This window comes from Thamnophis sirtalis, unplaced genomic scaffold (assembly GCF_051295495.1).
Source record: "Thamnophis sirtalis isolate CommonGarterSnake01/CBP01778 unplaced genomic scaffold, rThaSir2_p1.2 scaffold_7, whole genome shotgun sequence".
In the NCBI taxonomy this organism is placed as follows: Eukaryota; Metazoa; Chordata; class Lepidosauria; order Squamata; family Natricidae; genus Thamnophis; species Thamnophis sirtalis.
In genome coordinates, this window is record NW_028261387.1 from 11,704,792 (window position 1) to 11,724,712 (window position 19,921).

Here is a 19,921-nt window from a genome sequence, read left to right on the forward strand (position 1 = left end):
AAATATCAAGGAAAGCGGAAATTTCAGTTCTTTGACCCACAAATCCACATTTTGTTAAGCAAGGAAATAAGAAAAACAATTACCCGTAATCAACATCAAAGGGGGGGGGGATTTTTATGAATGGTGAATTGGTTTGTATATGTAGAAGCAGATGTCAGTGGCTGTGCATGGTTTATGGGGGGGAGAAAGACCAGAATGTGGTCTTCGAGTTAAATATTGACCTGCTCTGCATAGCAGTTGGAACAGGGTTTGGCAACGGACAAGGAAGCTACTATAGCAAGAGTTTATTTTGATTCTGAATTCAGTTAGTTGGGGAAGATGAGTCATAGGCCATAGTCCTAGATGGTCAGCCTGCAATTACATAGCATTGGCTTTCACAAACATAAACTTATAAGAACAATTAGGGCGTTCAGTCAACTGTACTGGACCAATCCACCAAATAATTGATGTACCAAACTCATGGTGTAGATTTCAGAAGTCGAAAACCTGCATCCGATTAGATGTGGTAAAACTTCCATTTTTAACAATCTGGGCTGTTGTGGGTCCGTTTCCTATGTGTTTCTCAACAACTGCTGGGAAGGCCACTGTTTTTCTTCCCCTGGCACAGACTCACACAAACATTTATAGATAACCAAGGCTATGGCAATTCCAGAGGGATAAGTGGAAAAAAAAGTGCAACAAAAATAACTTCAGTAGAAAGTGAAAAACAAAGTATAGTTTCGTTTGGAAGATATAATTCCTACTCCTGCAGTTAGAGCCATTCATGAGTAGCATAGCTTAGTAATGATTCACCTGTGGCATCTGCCTATAAATTGTAAACTTCATCTAATGGTGGGACAGTGATGTTCAGCTGAGATGCAGTGACAAGGGGAAGAGTCTTTAATCCATCACCCACTCCCCTCCCCATTTCATAACTGTGTTACTTTTCTCCTTGCTAAATTTTTAAGATTAAAAATGAACTTTATTGATATTGATAGTTGATATCTAAGATCCTGGGTAAAAATGGGGCAGGATAATATAGTGGTACCTTGGTAGTTGTTAATTGGTTCCGGGAAGCACAACGAGTACTAAAATGATGAAGTGTGATGGGTATCAAAAATGATGAATACCAAACAATTTTTTCCTATGCTGAATAATTTAAATAAATTTAATGCATTCCCAAACCAAAGACAATGCACATTTTTAAGGCAATATGTAAAAAGATAAGGTTGTATATCATTACATGAGAAATAAACCTAAAAATTAATAAACACTTAGATTAAATAAAATATTTTGTTTACCTGTTTAATGAGAAAAAAGGGCAAAAATACACAAAGACTGCCAGGAGATATGCACAGGGCAACAACTATCACTTAGACTTAGACTAATTTTATTGTCACTTTGTACACTAAATGGCATACATTAAAATGAAATTTCATTGCATACAGCAACGAAATATACACTACATAAATGACAAAAGAAATAAACGAATGCAAAATTATGCATATATCTACATATATTATATGAAGCAACACAGTCTTGTTCGGATGTACACATGTACATGGGGCGAAAAAACAAATCCTACAAGTTTACCAGACGTGACTAAGGTTTCCTGCTTTGTTTCGGCTGGAAAAGGTAGCAAGTGACAAGGCAACCAACACCGACAACTTCTAGCTTGCACTTTGAGTACCAAACAAATGACAAGTACCAGGACAAAATTTTCTCATCAAAATGCATTGAGTTCCAAATTGATGATTTTCAAAGCAGTTGAGTACTGAGGTACCACTGTACAACCAATAAGTTTGGCGTCTCTTTCAAACTTATTTCCCTTCCTTCAGCTCCTATAGTTTAAAATACGTTTGTGTGTATCTACCACATATATATATATTTATTGCTCAACCCACACTTCTCCCCAAATACCAGAGATATAGCTGATGTAAGAAATACATTAATAATGGATTGCTGTTGATCTGGACAAAAATTAGGCATGCTTTGTTTTGAGTTCAAATATAGATAGAGGTAATTTCCTCTAAATTAATTAGCAATAGCAGTTAGACTTATATACCGCTTCATAGGGCTTTCAGCCCTCTCTAAGCGGTTTACAGAGTCAGCATATCGCCCCCACAGTCTGGGTCCTCATTTCACCCACCTCGGAAGGATGGAAGGCTGAGTCAACCTTGAGCCAGTGAGATTTGAACCGCCGAACTGCAGATAGCAGTCAGCTGAAGTGGCCTGCAGTACTGCACCCTAACCACTGCGCCACCTCGGCTCATAATAATTAATTAAGAAACTAGATTTTCCTCCAGTTACTTATTTCTCTGTTAACCTTCAGATAAAATGATCATCATAGAATGCAATAATACAAGAATAACAAAGGTTTAGGTGTTGTTGTTTTTTAAAGGATGCCAGCAAATAAAATGAAGATACATTTGTAGTGTCTTATAGAAAACATTAAGATCATAACCACTGAATTATTGGAATTAAGTACAGCCAAAAATATTTCTCTAGTGCTACGATGACAAAAATTGACATCAAGCAGATTACTCAGGAAGGTCACAAGATGCATTGCCAGATGAATAAAACACCAACTTCAGAAAGCAGAGAACCAGGAAATAGGCCTCAGTGATGTCACAGTAAAATGTGAGCACAGTGTGTCTCTTGAGTTCTGCCAATATAATTCCTTACGCTCTCAAAAGGGCACATGTCCTGTTTTTACTGTGGGCAAGCAGTATAGTTGCTCCCTCTCCCAGATAGTTTATCTTCTTCACCCTCCTGGAACTTAGTTGGAAAATTTAAATCATAGTTTTTCCATTCCCAAGAGAGTACTATGGTGGTGGGCTTACGGTAGAGTACGCAATCATTGAATAAATGATTACAAACACATGAAAATCATGTCCCGTTAGGGCTGACCTCTTTTGTGTACTTATTAGAAAATTCTGAACAGTCTTCAGGACGATTGTGCTGTAAGTAGTGGAATTTTCAAGAGGAAAAAGAGGTCAGCGTAACCAGGAGACCAATAATCAAACAAGAGGCCAGCCAAGTGCTTTTTAAAAACAGAAGAAAATATATAATAATCTAGACTTGGCAAGAGAATGAATGACAGCCATTCATATCTATGGGAGAAAGTTTTTTTTTTTAAAGTGCATTTTTTTGGGACTATATCGGGGAAGAGTATCTTTCCCTCGGCCTTATGACCTCCGTTGCTTGAGAAAACTTGGCCTTCCAACATCTTCGTCATTTGCAACATCTTAACGTTCTCCCTTCGAGCTTACTGGGAATCTTCTCCTGTTTATTTAATAACACCCTGAGCCATTTGTTATTAAGATGGAGTGTGGCGAGCAGAATGGACTCCAAAAATGACCTTTGCTCTAAGGACTCAGAAAGTTTTTGCAGCAAAGGAGGCCCCCTTAACCATAGCTATTGGGCATAAAGTGCCTATTTTATTTTGTTCCATTCAGATGCATGTTGGACAAGCCACAATTTGAGAGACCGCCTCCTGCCAATTACCTCCCTGCGACCTATAAGATCACATAGATTGGGCCTCCTCCGAATACCATCCGCCAGTCAGTGTCGACTGGCAACTACACAGAGGAGGGCCTTTTCAGTAGCAGCTCCGACCCTTTGGAACGATCTCCCCGTGGAGATTCGTACCCTCACCACCGTCCAGACCTTCCACACAGCCCTCAAGACCTGGCTATCCCGTCAGGCCTGGGGATAAGATCACAATCTGTCCTCACCCGAATGAAGAATGAATGTTGTGTACTATTTTACTCTTATGTATTGTTTTATGTTTATTGTTTATACCCCCCCTCCCTATTTTATGTAAGCCGCCCTGAGTCCCCGTGGGGAAAAGGGCGGCCTATAAATATTAATAAAATACTAATAAAATACTAAAATAAATTGAATCCAGAGGCTTGTAAGTCAAGCCATTATGGTGGAGAAATGAAGGAATGTGCCTTTGAGGTACAGGATAAACCCTACCTATGGAGATTTCAGGGTTTGTTTGTTTTTTAATCAATTTTATCTCTTGGTTGTGCCAAGTGTGACGTTTGAGAAATAAAAAATCTGTCTTCAATGAAAGGATAAATACATACCAAGCTGAGTAAGGCAGTTTGCCTCCCAAAGACCCATTAGAGCACACAGGGTTGGCCTCCTCCGGGTTCCGTCTACCAGCCAATGCCACCTGGCTACTACCCAGGGGAGGGCCTTCTCTGTGGCAGCTCCGGCCCTCTGGAACGAACTCCCTGCAGGGATTCGGACCCTCACCTCTCTCCAGGCCTTCCGAAAAGCCGTCAAAACCTGGCTTTGCCGGCAGGCCTGGGGTTGATGAGTTCCCCTCCCCTCTCGACTTGTATGGTTGTGTGATTCTCGGCTATTTTAATTACTTGTATTCCCTTTTCCCCTTTTGAGTTGTTCGCCGCCCTGAGTCCCTCCCGGAGAAGGGCGGCATACAAATAATAAAATTCAATTCAATTCAGTTTGTAACCATTTTATTATAGCAAGAGGGTGCCTTTTGCCTAGTGGTGGAGCATAGGCTATGTAGGGAAAATCCATTCCTGTCACCTCCATATAAGTCTGGGAGAAACTGGTTCATCTTCATATTTCTTGATCCGTGAGATTTTTGAAAAGGCCATTTCTGAGAATAATGCCCATGGCAATGTACAAAAGCATGAGAAAGAATAAATGTGCCTTCAAAGTATGTGGTTGCATTAAAGAATGGAATAATAATTAACTTCTGTAAATTCCTCAACCATAGAAACCTATAGACAAACCAGCTGCTCTCCAAACAATGGACGAAGAAATTAACTATTGCCTGCCTCTTAAAACTAAGTGAAACTTTGTTCTGGTGCCTTATAAATGGTTCAGAAAGCTGAGGAACTTCAAAGCACAACTTCCTATTAGAAGCAGTAAATGGAATAAGATCCTGTAGATAATACTGTAATCTCCAGTACTCGAGATATGAGTAGAGGTTTCTGAAGAAAGAAAGGTTCAAAGTACAGTTTAAGATTAGTAAGTTTTAGCTACATTGAATGAATCCCAAATTGGGGTTAGAATGTGTGAAAGGAGTAGCTAAAACCATGGCATTTCTTCAATGAGTTTTGCAATGCAGTGTGAGTTTCTGTATAGGTTGGATGAGCCAGATCCATTTCCTGTAGTTTTAGCTTCCTGCAGATGTATTTAATGGGTAAAGCTCTTTTGTGCCCTTCAGCTCTCCTGCTGTATTTCCATCTCCTAAGATAATGCCTTAAAAAGAAAATTGCAAGACTATGCTGGAAGGGATTATTTGGAAGGACGCGCACTAATTTTTGGGGCTAAAGAGCGTAGTTATTCGCTAAGATAATTGCTTTTCGATGCAGTAAGTGAGTATTCAGTCATGGTCAATCCTATCAGGGTTTAGCCAAACCACATCGGTGATAATTGCATTTCAGGTGAATGCAATATCAAAAAAGTGCAGTGAACATATAGTAAGGACACTTGTTTTTCCCCCAATTTGCAGATTTGATAATGCATCTTTACTGTATTCTCCTTACACACCTTCGTTTTGCCTGTCTATCTTAAGTGCAGCATGTTTTCAGATATTTATTTATTATGTTAGCATGGTACGTTTGCTTTGGCTGGTGTACTATGGCCGTTTATTGAACAACAGATATTGGCTACGGTCATTCAAACCTTTGTCACCTTGTACAGGCTACAAAGGGCTGCCCTTGAAGACTATCCAGGATCTACAACTGATGCATAATGCAATATCTAGTGTACTAACAGGGCAGGGGTGGGTTTCCCGCCCCGTTCCAACCGGTTTGGTTGGAACGGGGACAGCGGTGTCCTCATGCACGCGCGCAGTGCCCGCATGCGTACTAGCGTCTGTGCGATGCTCCAGCTGCTCCTGGAGGATCGCGCAGGCGCTGTATGTGTCCTGCGCATGCGTGGAAGCGCAGAACTCATCAAAACCGGGTAAGGAGCGCGGGCGGGCGGGTGGGCCCTTCGCCATTCCCGGAAGTTACTTACTTCCGGGTTCGCCGACCAACCGGTTCGCGGGGACCGCCACGAACCGGTTGAAACCCACCCCTGTAACAGGGGTAACCTGTTATTGCCATGTAAGAGTGGGACTGTAGGAATTGCATTAGTTGCTGGTTTGTTTCCAGGAACAATTGAGTGACTAATTAGCTACCTATCTTGGAAGAGCACATTGTAGAAGGCTATAGTTATAAGAATTTGGGCACAGTCCAAAGTAACTCAAGTGAGTCTAAGCCTATAATCGTATATAAATTCCAATCATACACTCTTTATCAGTTTAGGGTTGAGATATAATTCCACAGATTTTCACTTTGATGTTTACTTCTTGCAAAAAAAAAAAATTAAGATAGATGAATACCATAGTTTTACTTCCGTGGAGGCACTTTGGGTTACATCCTAATCCTAAACTGGTTTATTAGAAGCTCGGTTTCATTGGTTTCAACAGACCATATACTCGATATAAGATAGGAGGGATTGCATCCTTAGTCAGAAATCAGAGCACTGAACCCTTCAATAAATTTCAGTGAATAAGAAGTATGCATAGCATTTCCTCGTATACCCATCTTAATCCCTTCCATTCCATTTGTAATTGGTATGCTATCAACTTGGTACTTTATATAATTTTGTGTGTTAGCAGAAGGTTATACCCAGCAACTGGTGAGATAGCTTAGACTTTGCTCTAATTCAGGTTTTGCCACAGCCTTTCATCTCAAATTAATCTTCCTTCCCATTTATCCTACAGGTCCTGTGCCTAGAAGTGGCTGTCTGTTGTCTCAGGTCAACAGTTCACATCCAGTCCAAGCTTTGCTCGAAAGCTTTACTGTCTTATCTGGCTGTGCAAGCAAAGGAACTGCTGGATTGCCACAAGAAGTTCACATCCTCAATGTCAGGAATGCAGAAGATGCTGGCCACCATGAAAGAGAGGTATGGAGGGAAACATTCTGCGTCTTGGCCTTAAGCATCACTATCTTTCCAAATCTGTCACCATCTCACTGTCTTGGAGTCAACTCTCATAATCCCCCACAATATTTTATTGGTTTGGTTCATAATTCTGAGTTATGAGGTGGAATCCAACTTTAGTGGACTAGATTGATAAGCCTGCTTTACTTTAGAGAGAGGAGGCTTCAAACAACTTTGCCTAGGATGACAACGTAACTATTATCTTGTTATAGTAGGAGCCCTGGTGGAGCAATGGTAAAGTGCAGAACTGCAGCCTAACTCTGCCAACAATCTAACCTGGGGTACAGTCAGTGGAACTGGATGTAGCTGAGTGTTTACTGGCTGCATTCCCTTCCTGACACCTACATGGAGTTCGCAGCACATTTTTGTGTGATGTGTGGTTTGTGCACTAGAAGAGAAACATCTGCTACCTAGGATTGAACTCTCAACCTGTGGGGTGGTATAGTAGTCTAAATGCTGTTGCTATTATTATATGGCTGAGGAAATAGCAAGGTACAAAAATTTAATTTCAGAGATGCTGGCATTATCATATAGATAATGATAGTAGGAGTGAAATGCTACCGCTTCAGGCCGGTTCTCTCAAACCGGTAGTAAAAAATGCTAATGGTTTGCCTGAACCGGTAGTAAAAAAACCGCTACTGGTTTGGGTGAACTGGTAGTTCTGATGATCACATGTGCGACAATCAGCTGTGCCGCCCGATTTATATTAGCTAGAAATCGTGTGGCACAGCTGATTGTTGGAACCTTTTTTTAACTTTTTAAAGCATTTTTTACTACCAATTTGCCAGAACCCGTAGTAAAAAATGCTAAAAAAAAGTTTTAAAAAGTTCTGACCATCAGCTGGGCGACAATCTGCTGTGGTGCGCAATTTGTATTCGCTAGAAAGCAGAAAGCGCATGTTTGGCGCGCATGCGCGTGAAGCAAACCGGTAGCAGACTTCAGAGCATTTCACCTCTGGATAATAGGAATGAATAAGAATGCTGGGAAGAAGAAAAGAAAGAGTAATTCTTCAGAATTATGACTAGCAGCCATGTCAGTCAATGAACTGTGCAATAGGTCCGCTGTTTCCAAGCCAATTTGCTTTCCAGCAAATCTGTTTAGAATTGTATTTTTGGTATGAAACATTCAGCCTGCCTAATCCACACACAGAAGTAATAGATGTTGCTTGCAGGACTGCATTCTCACAGAAACATTTGTCACCAGGGATCTTTAGGATGGGCTGAGATACAGACCGAAATCTGTGGGAATTAACAGCGATTTGCATTGTAGAAAACCGAGCCTTTCCTCATCTTGCTGATCCCCTGGAATGTTGCAAAGTTGGAATTTAACCTATGTAGAGGTTACTGTGTCATGGAAACCCGACCTAGTTCCTCTCTCTAAATATTTTGAATTTTGAAGCAAATCTAAGTCTGTATAGTAAAGTCCTCTTGTTTTCCCGCTACCGTGGCGCAGATCCTGAACGCTCAGCTTTGTTATCTGATCGGAGGCAGCTACCACGTTTCAGAATCATTATCTAAGATAGGTCTCTGAAAGCTTCCCAAGTAATCCATCCTTCCTGTCTTTTCTGACAATGTTTTATGGCACATTCCATGCCTTCGGTTTTTCCTTTGCTTCCTGCTTCTTCATAAAAGCCGAGTTCCTGTACCTTTCGCGATGGCCCCTGAGAAAATGAGCAGGAAGTTAGGAAAAGACTTCATGACAACAGGGGAAATCGTAAGTGTATAAACAACAAGTTTAGGCCAGTTTTTCCCTTATGTTCCAGAAGCCTGGAAACAAAGCAGAGCAAAGGTTATCATTAACCTTTTTATTTTTATTTTTTTGTTTCTACACAAAAAAAGAGCCCCACGTTTTTCAGTCCCCTTCAGCTTATACCGAGAACAGTGTTACTTTGTCCCTCGTGACATTTCCTGCACTGGACGATGCATCCGGCAAAGGTCAAGATACGTTGACTGAACAATGCTTCGAGCATCTTGGAGGATAAATAGCACTTTTAATTTTATTTTTGATTTGTACCTTGACTAACATGGAAAAATAAGGCAAGAGTAAATAAGAGTAGAAAAGGATGATGGAGGGAGGATAGAAAGTTGGAGGGTGGTAGAAGAAAGAGGTGTATGGAGAGCAGAAGAGCTATAATGGATTTCTATTTTTCTGGGTATTGTTGACAAGAGGAACTGATGTAATTATTATTTAATACTATACGATACGGGCTATGTATAGCGTGACCCGACAAAAGCGCGAACATCATAAGCGCGCCGACAACACCGCGGCGCTAAAACCGCGATGTCAAAAGCGCGCCAACAGCGCGCCGACAGAAGCACAATTTAATTTAAGGTAAGGTTTAGGGTTAGGGTTAGGGTTAGGTTTAGGGTTCCGTTACAGCGCGCTTCTGTTGGCACGCTTTTGTCGGCGCGCTTTAGGGCTAATTAGTCGCTCATTCGTCGCGCGGTTTTGTCACCGCGCTTTAGTCACCGCGGTTTAGTCAGGCGCGCTTTTGTTGTGCGCGCATTTGTGGTGGAACCATGTATAGTATACATGTGAGTGTGTGTTATGAAAATGAAAATGGAAATAAAAATATTTATTAAAAAAAATAATAATAAGGTAAGCCAGTTTACCATACAAACTAGAAGTCAAAGAAACAATCTCAACTAAAGATGGATCAAGAAATAACAACTATGTCAATAAACTTGAATGGACTGAACGCACTAAAAAAAAGAAAAAAAAAGAAAAGAGCCCGGATATTTAATATTCCTAAGAAATTGAAAGTAGACCAGATATGGGTTAATTGGTATAGATAGATGGAGTAAAGAAATAAAACACAATAAAAGAATAGAACAACTCTCAAAAATAATAATTATGAGTAAAACAAGGGGGTCATGATTGGTGGAATCAAATCAGGATGATAGCTGGCATATAGACTGTAGAATGATAGAGAAAAAAGGAAATGATATGGGGGGGAAAATGGACTTATGGAAATAACACCCTCAGGAAAACATAAACTGGATTTGAAAGAGAGACCTATAACAATAGAAAAAGAAAGGAAGGGAAGAAGGAAGGAAAGGAGGGAAGGAAGGGAGTAGGGAACGGAGGGACGAAGGAAAGGAAAGAAGTGGAGGGTGGAAGAGAGAGAGAGAGAGAAAGAGAGATAGTAGGAGAGGAAGAAGAAATGAGGAGAGGTAGGGGAAGAAGAAAGAAGTAAGGAGAGGTAGGTGGAAGGGAGAGAAAGAGAAGGAGAGGAGGGAAGAAGAGAGAAAAGGGTAGGAAGCAGTTTACCATGCCTTTATAGAAAATATTAAAGTTTTTTTTTTATTATTAGAGCCCACATTACAGGTTCTGTATTGCAGGTTACATTAGTTTTTGTTTGGTTTCTTAAACTTACCCAATTACAGTTTCTGCTAAATTTACATGTCTTATATGCTGAGAGAAGGCACAATTGTTTTCTTCCAGAAAATTCTTCAAAATCTTCATGCATTAAACATTCTTCTGCTGTCCTAATTCTCATAGATATATAACATGTAATATCTATGGTATGGATGCGGTGGCTCAGTGGCTAAGTTGCTGAGCTTGTCAATCAGAAAGGTTGGCAGTTCGGCGGTTTGAATCCCTAGTGCCACATAACGGAGTGAGCTCCCGTTACCTGTCCCAGCTTCTGTCAACCTAGCATGAAAGCATGTAAAAATGCAAGTAGAAAAAATAGGAACCACCTTTTGTGGGAAGGTAACAGTGTTCCATGCGCCTTTGGCGTTTAGTCATGCCGGCCACGTGACCACGGAGACGTCTTTGGACAGCGCTGGTTCTGCAGCTTTGAAATGGAGATGAGCAATGCCCCCTAGAGTCGGGAACGACTAGCACATATGTATGAAGGAAACCTTTACCTTATCTATGCTTTTTGATATTTTCTTTGAACTTAAAACTAGCCTCTCATATGTAATCACTACTTCTTCCAAGCACCAAACCTAATGAAGCCAATAAAGATTTTTTTTTAATGTCTGCATTTTAGATTATTACCAGGAAGTGATCATTCAAATGTTGTGAAAAGGTGTTGAATTTCAGGCATTTCCAATGCATCAGAAACATGCTGCCAGATTATTGAGATAGCAGGTTGTGCTTCCGTTAAACATTGCCTGTTTTCCTTCATTTTGCAATTGTGCTTTGAAAAACAACATTGAAATTTAGCTTATTTAAGACATATAAGTGCAAAGCTACACTTATCTACCCAGGGGGGAAATAAAATCTCACTGAGTTCATTCATTCCCAGATAAGTGAATCCATAACTGCAAACTAAAAATATCACACGTGGAATCATTTATTTATGTAGTATATTTGACATAGGAGGGAGCGTGTATTGGATATCTTTGCCATTCGGAGTAATTGGTAAAAAATAATAAAGACAGGGTACATACATACATTCCTAAATGTATACTCATTTCTTAATTTTATTGTGCAACTCAGTTGCATAAGTGACTGCTTCTCATCTTTTTAAAATATTGCATAGCTCCTTCAATTTTTGAATCAGTCAAGTATTACAAATTCTAATTGTGGATAACTTTTTAAATAGCTCATCAAAGTCTGCAGAGTTTAGAACCGAGGTTTTAAAAATTATTCTTCATATTTCCTCCTCTGTTACTTCCTTTAAATCTTCCTTAATTTTCACAGACAGTGCAATTCAGTGCAAACGCATAGAGCTTCATTACAGTCGGGGAAGGGATTAGAAACGGACAGAATTAAAGAAAACTGTGTTATCTATGCCATTCGTATTTCTACTCAAATGGCTCCCATCATTTTCAGACTTCCCTGAAAAAGTGAGGATATCATACTACATGCATCCTCAGAATATAGAAGGACAATAATCAATATGTCTCTGGCCATTCTGAGAGCAGATCTGATTTTTTCAAGGGCGTTTGTAAGATCTAACAAACTGCCACCTGCATGATGAAAACAGTCCTTATAGATCGCGAGTGTCAAAGTCGCGGCGTCACCTTGATGTCACGTGATGTTTCGTAACTTTTTTTCCCCTTTGCGGAGCTGAGGTGGGCGTGGCCTCCTTGTGACGAATCTGGCCTTCAGGCTGCCAGTTTGACATCCCAGTTATAGATGAACAGAGGAGACTGACTAAAATACTGTCAAGTCACTATCAGATTTGTCTACTCCTGTGCTGCGGTAATATTGCAGGCAATAAAATGGCGGTAACCATGTGCTGATTGGCGCAGATCACTAACTTAGTCTTCTGCCCTTGTAATGCTTCCCCAGCATAGCCTGGTTCATTATTTACGGAAAACTGATAGCTTCATCAGCATCAACATTATGAGGGCCTGTGTGGTAGCTGACACCTGTGTAGGATCCAAATTCTAGTGGTTGTGTAGAACAGCAACAAAAATAGTTTACTCAGGAAGGCCCTCAAAATTAGACTTGGAGCCTGCTTAGTCGACAGCACACAAATCGGCTAAAAGCAAATAACGAGTTGAAAACAACAGCTATTGAAAAGACAGCTTATGCCCGAATATGACATTCTTCTTATTGAATAATAAGATTTCCTTTTATGACAGAAGGTGGCCATGCTGCACAGAGAAAAAGGCAGATGATTTGAGTGGCGTCTGTTTATAATAGCTAAAAGCGTGGCAGACTGCAATAGAAGACTGCCAATCCTGTCTCACAATTTGAAAGATTTTCACTTGAAGGCATAAAAATTCCCAGGGAGATAAACATGTTGGAGCTTTCGATATCTGTGATAATGTTTATCTGGTGAAAATTCAATTTCTTAAGATTAATTTTTGCAGCTGTCTGTCTATCCGAGACATTTGTGAAATGCTATAATTGGTATGAGAAAGGGAGCAAGGCAAACTTTGTGGAGGATTTGTCAAACTCCGATGGCACTTGATAAAGTGTTCCCAAATTATGAACCCGTGTTTATCAAATGGTTGTTTCCTGTGGAGCAACATTATGACAGAAGTTTATTTCTTCTTCTTATCCTCAACTTGGACACATTTTCTGCTTTGGTTTTTCAAAGAGCTTGAGTCCAAAACTGTCTCTAAGGAAATCAAGACTGGTTATTTCTTAAGACAATTCAGTAAATTATTGGCGATAAAAGCAAATGATCACTCCCTCCCTCCCTCTCTCCGTTCTCTCTCCTCCTCCCTCTCTCCTTCCCCGTCCCTCCGTCTCTCCCTCTCTCTCCCTTTCTTTCTCTAATTTCTACACTTCCCATCTGTAGTAGACTCTGCGCAGTTTACGAACATCATATTGTAAGATAAAACTGTTATTTAAAGCACAATTAAAAACAGTTTTAAAAGATTAAACTTACTAGTTAAAAAGTTGACAGATAAGGTATTCCAGACACACATTCCCCTGGTGTTGGTTGTTAGTTGTTTTCCTCCCTTTGTGGCAATTTGTTGTTAATTATTTGGAATTCAATTTGGCCCATATTACAAACCTAAGGCATTTTGAAGCCATTCATGTTGCATTTCCTTAGGACTTTGCATTCCCAGTGCAGTTTTGATGCTTGAAACATTAGTATTAGGATTCCAATCTCAGGATTTAGAGTTACATTTGACCCTACAGACATGATGCCTCTTCTGTTTTCAGACAGCAACCAATCTCACGAGCAGATATACAGATATAATATATCTGTATAAAAGAATTGTGCAACCTTGGTCCATCTTTCTGAATATTAAGGTCAATTAAACCCGGAGTTATGAGTTATGAGTTATGAAAGTTTATTTATATGCCGCCCTTTTCCCTGGGGGGACTCAGGGCGGCTTACAACTCAAGGGAAGGGGGAAACAAACATTTAACACATAAGAACAATACATAATTAAAAGCGCAATATTCATACCATTCGGGTGGGTTACAATCTTTAGCCCCAGGCCTGTCGGGATAGCCAGATTTTAAGGGCTGTGCGGAAGGTCTGGAGGGTGGTGAGGGTACGAATCTCCACGGGGAGAAAGACAAATCAGTAGTAAAAGCGAATCAGGGACATTGATCATCAGAATGACATCACCAGGATCCCTGAGTTGTATCTCCAGATGTTAGATAACCGGAGTCAACCTACAGTGTACTATCAGTGCAATTGATACAAAAGTTAGATAGAATCTAACCCTGCGGTAATGTAGATGGTCTTCTCCAGAGCTTACTTGGATGTCCTTCCATCAACTCTACTGACGGGAAGAGTTCATGGGACTTCTTATTTGCAGAGATTCTGCCTTTGTGGATCCTGGGAGTTAGAAATTCCTGCTTTATTTCTCATATGGTGTCTTTTTTATGATGCCCCAAGGCATGCTCTGATCTTCTCAATCATCTCCAAATCTCAATAAATTTTATGGTTATTACTTTTTAAGAGGTGCTAGCCTCACTTTCGCATAGCAAGTGGCCAGTTAGTTTTACTAATTCATACAAGTGCAGAAAACTTTTAATTGGATATATCCTTTCATTGTCCTATTCTTTCCCCAATAACGTATTGTTGTATTAAACTATTTCTCTTTTTACTGTAAAAGCTGGTGAAAGATCAAGATATTTGATTTGATAATATTCCGTGAGATTTGCGAACCCATTGTTTTACTCCCTGACTGTGGTGAGAAGCACTTTCTAATTTCATACAAAATCACTCATTTTATAGATAACTGTCAGAATTACTGTATCTGCTAATGATGTCAGTTAATTTGATTTGATTTGCATATGTGTGCTACAGGTGAATTCTAGAGCCTTATTTCTAATCTAATTAATAAAACTTGCCTACAGAGCCAACCTGATTTGTTCAGTGTGGATTCAGTGTTGTTGTTGACGATGTTTAGTATTTATCCAACAATTGTTTCAATTTATTTATTCTGGACAGATTTGTCTTTTGGATTATTTTCTAAAATACTTCAAAAATTACCGGTCCTCACTTGAAATTCTTTTGAAGTCTAATCACCAGAACTTTCAGAAGAAGCTGTGTGGGGCCACAATTCAGTTTGTCTTGAGTTTTATTTTCAAGAGAAATAAATATTAGTGTAATCATAGTTTAATCTTACAGAGATAAGAACCAATTATTTTCAGCAGAGTTTGCTTTCACCACAGCTGTTCAGAGGGTTGAGGCTAAGGAGTTCAAGCAGTTTAATAAATAGGTCTGTCTTGTGGGAGCAGTTGTTGAGACATATTTATAAATAGGTGCATATACACTTGAATTCACAGAAAATCATGGTTTGTTTTATGAAAGCGTTAAACATGCTTCAGACATGTAGATAGCTTAAGATGCATGTCTACTCTATATCAGTAGGGAGAGAATAGTACAAATACATATATTGCCATGACAAATTTTACTCTAAAATATTCTGTTTCATCTCATCCTCTAATTCAGGGACGTCAAACTCGTGGCCCATTGGCCGGATGTGTCACGTGATGGTCCTGCCCCCGCCCGGTATAGCGAAGGGGGGGGGAGTTCCAATATGTCACGTGATGCCGCCATGATGATGCGAGTTTCAAACCCCTGCTCTAATACTTTCAATACAGGCACCCTTACTAGTTTTAAATTGAAATTTTTGGGAGTTTTGCGACTCATATATTTCTTTTTATATCGGCTTCTGTTTCCAACATAATTTTTTACTCTAAATCTGACATTTCCTGTATTTCTTCTGTGGCACACTTTTTAACTGATCAATCTCTTTCAAATTGTTGGAGAAATACTAATTTGTACATTGAGTTATTCTTTAATTTTACAGCCATGTGGCTATTGTTTCCTACTTTAAAACACTATTCCATATTTAATCCAAAAGCATGCCCTTGTTAAATGGCCTGTCACGAGGAATTAGTTAAACTAACTTTTAAAATACTTTGCATTTGATAAAGAAAAGACTGGTGTCCTTTGCAGCTTAAACTGGGAGTAAATCACATGAAGCTCAAAGCAGCTAAGCAGAAACTCAGATTGCAAATATCTTTTAACTTTTTTTTTTTTTTAGGAATGCTGATATTTATTTATTTATTTATTTGGCTTAATATTTCTCCAGGCTTCCAAGGTCCCTCAGCGGTAATGTACAAAAATGCAACTTGAAATTAAAATTAAAAATTAAAACAATCAAGTGAAACAATTTGAATTCATAACTAAAATTAACAGAACCAGTACTTAACTTTCATCAGTTGTCAACGTTTGTACAGAAAAGATGGGTTTTCTTTGGAAGACCCCAAGAATTAGTACCCTGTCTTCTGCAGAGAATGTGTTCCAAATTGTTGGAGCAACAGAGAAGATTCTGTCCCCTGCCAAATTTATGATAAGTGAAGCTCCCTTAATTGATTTCACAAAGGCTTTCTCTCCTATAGAATGACGTAGGCCATTTCTTTTTTCTTTTTCTTTTTAACTTTGATGGATTGTTTGAGTCATGCCTGGACAAATAAAGCATGCTTATGCAATTGATCCTGGATCTCCAGCAGCACTTAAAAATGCTTAGACGTAAATGAAATAAGAGTTTTCATTTCTCAAAGTGGTGAGGTGAACATTGCAGCTTTGCTCACAGATCTTCTGTTGAAGATACAGCAATACAAGGATATCCAGGTAGTCCTCAACCTAGGAACAGAATTGAGCCCCAAATTTCTGTCGCTAAGCAAGACATTTATTACATGAGTTTTGCCTCATTTTACTACCTTTCTTGCCCCGGTTGTTAAGTGAATCACTGGAGTTAGTTAGTAACAAGGTGGTTGTTAAGTGAATTTGGCTTCCCCATTGACTTCGTTTGTCAGAAAGTTGCAAAAAGTAATCATATTACCCCAGGTCACTGCAATAGCCATAAATACAAGCCAATTGCCAAGTTGTCTGAATTTTGATAATGTGACCATGGGGCAGAGGTGGGTTCCTACCAGTTTGCACCTATTCGTTAGAACCGGTTTGTCAAATTTACCAAACCTATTAGAAGAGGTTCCACCAGTGGACCCGGAAAGCAGGCCACACCTACAGAAGAGGTTCCAAAATTTTTTTGAAACCCACCACCGGTCCTTGGATATGATTATTCCACACTATCATGCTCATATTTATAAAACTCAGTGCCTCTGTGAAAGGTAAGGATGACTACTGCGTTTGTGGTGCAATCAGAACATTGCGTGTGTTGAAGTTGTTTTAACGCAAACCAAAGATGCCTTTTAAAAAACAAGTTTACATCATATTCTTCTGCATGCCAGTGCTGTGTGTGAGGTAATTTAAGGTGGTTCTGACAAGTGTCGTCGGCATCTTCATATCCGGTCACATGGGCGGCAAGCCACTCCCATCCGGTCACATGGCCGGCAAGCCACTCCCACAAAGGAGGCCACACCCACAGAGTAGGTTCCAACAATTTTTGAAACCCACCACTGCCATGGGGATGCCACAGTGGTCATGTGTGAAAAACAAAAGGAAATGGATACTGTGAATTAGTGGCTCTATGCTCTCCTTAAATCCTCAGCTGAGGCTTTCAGTTATAGGGTCTTATAGAAAGACTAAAGCTGCCCAGCAGATGGTGATCCTTCTTCTTTCCTTGTGTTTTATTATTTAATCCCCAAAGAAAGTTGCTGGCATGCTAATAAAGCTTTCAGGATGACCTAGGAAACTCACTGTCCCGTCTAGCCCCAGCTGGCACTATGGTCAGAAAAATGCAGACAGCAACAGCTTGTGACTGGCTAAAGTATTCTCACCCACAAATACTCGTGATAGGATACAAATGTGTGTGCATACACTTACAATTACAACATTGCAACTACACTCACTTAGCACTTTTCCAGAAACCTAGAAACAGGGGTAGGGCTCTAAAATTGTGAATGGCCATCTTGAATGAAAAAACATTTACCCTGTTTCCCTGAAAATAAAACCCAACCAGAAAATAAACCCTAGCATGATTTTTCAGGGTGCTGTAATATAAGCCTGTTCTGACCCCTTCCTCCGTCCAGTAAGGAAAGCTGAGACACACTTAATGAGAATGTCCTTTAATAGCAAGTCCAGACTCTCGGTGGCTGAAAGCCAAGTAAACAAATAGATAAGGACGTTGGCAGCAAGTCCGACAAACCTTGGCAGCAATGCAAACAAACTCTGGCAACAATCCAGCCTGCCAAGTTAGTTTCTCTTTAGTCCAAGCGTTGACCTCAGCAAGAAGGGCGTGGCACAAGCAGTCTCTTTTATAGTCTGGAGAGGAGCTTAATGACCATCAGCTGAGCATAATTACCTCCTGTAATTACGTAGTTGTTCTTGACGCCGAGTAGCCCTTCGACGGCGTACATCCCGGAACAACTCACTGTTGGTTTCTGGATCACTCTCTCTTGTCTCCTCCCCACTGATCCAAGGCTCAGGCACCACCTGGTGGCCAACCAGTCTCTCTGCGCCCTGCTCGGAGTCGGAACCCTGTCCAGGGTCCTCCAGGGCTGACTCATAGGACCCCTCGCTGTCAGAGTCTGGTGGCAGCTCCAACGGCTCCTGCCAGGCCACAACATAGGCCCTACCCCCAAAATAAGCCCCAGTTAAGATCATCAGCCAGATGGGCGCAATTAGTACTGTATTTTCCCCAAAATAAGACCTAACCAGAAAATAAGCCCCAATGCATCTTTTGGAGCAAAAAATTAATATAAGACCCGATCTTATTTTCAGGGAAACGCAGTATGTTTTTGAAAAGCAAGGCAGCGCTCCCTGAATGTTGAATGAGAACCAAAGGAACAAGTAGGAGGAGAACATGTAGACTAGACATATATTCCCCCCCCCCCCGGGTCTAGTGGCCTGAAGTACTCCTACTGGGGGAGCAGCAAGGTGACACAAGCATTTGGGGACATAACAGACATTTCTGTTTCTTCCCATTGTTAAAATAACTTAATAGAAAGTGCATAACTTCAGATGCTGATTTTAGTTATTTTATTTTTAAAATATAGCATTCATTATATGTTACGATACATGCGTATTATGTATATATGTAGTATGTTTCCTATATAAACAGACACTGCGATACACATATATAATAATCAGAACAAGTCCACATTTCTGTGCATACGAACAAGATTAATTCCAGAATCAAAGTTATCTAACTATCCCATTATAAATGCTATCTGCCTCCCTCCCTCCCCACTTCTGCCTTTTCCACATAGGTATCAAAATCTCAATCTGTCCCCTATTTTCTCAATCCTGCCTTGTTGATACAATTAAAAATATAAAGCAAAGATACCCAGTAGTTGACTCAATTATTCCTAATGTATCAGTTGTGTACCATATAGGTCTCAATATAAATTTGGTGTAGGGTTTATGTGCTTTTTAAACTGTTTATTTCTGAGTGCTGATCAAATTAATAGGTCCAAGGAAGAGAAATGTGTTGTGCAAATCGGTTGTTAGAATTAAGTGCAAATGGAAAGCTTTTTGTGGCTGACATGGATAAAGATACTGGCAATGTTTTATAGCGTTTGCAACTCCTGCCAGTAGCAGAGCTACATTTATGTCAGTTCCTTGGGTGTTTTGCTTCTGAAGAGTCCTAAAACTGTAAATTTACAGAACATGTTTGAATAAAGAAGTCTTTCTTTACAGCTAACTCAAGATGGGATCACTGAGAAAGGTATACGGTACTCTTGTTTAGAATAATGGCATTCAAATTGTTTTCCTGCGAACGAAGACCCTGCATTAGCTGGAATTATTCAGTATTGGCTGGGGAATTCTTTGACTTGAAGTTCAGACATCTTAAATATGCCAAGGTTGAAAAACAATACTGTAGGATATAGTAACACAATCTTGAAAGCCTGATAGAGATGGCCTTTGCTCTCTCTTATACCAAAGAGAATCAAGGTGGGGTTATCTTAAGTTTCACCCTGTCCTTTTTCCCAAGCCCAGTGGATGTTTACTTAGCTATTCTGGCATACCTTCAAGGCTAGTTCTATAATCCTGTAGGCCGAAACGTCTTTAATGAGAGTTATCTTATTAATACATTTAGACACACTGTGCTTTCTTTGGATGCACACTCTTCTTTCACTCTTTTTTAGTCTTACAACACCTTTATGAATAAGGTGAGGC

General features: G+C 40.0%; 1 protein-coding gene across 3 annotated transcripts in view; it reads left to right on the plus strand.

Moving 5' to 3' along the window:
* Window positions 1–19,921, plus strand: part of TGFBR3 (transforming growth factor beta receptor 3) — a 191,566-nt gene that overhangs the window by 82,575 nt on the left and 89,070 nt on the right. For all 3 annotated transcript variants that reach the window (XM_087719314.1, XM_087719316.1, XM_087719315.1), the window contains exon 3: window positions 6,737–6,918. In XM_087719314.1, coding sequence (XP_087575440.1) covers window positions 6,737–6,918 — 182 coding nt within the window. The remainder of the gene's footprint in view (window positions 1–6,736; window positions 6,919–19,921) is intronic.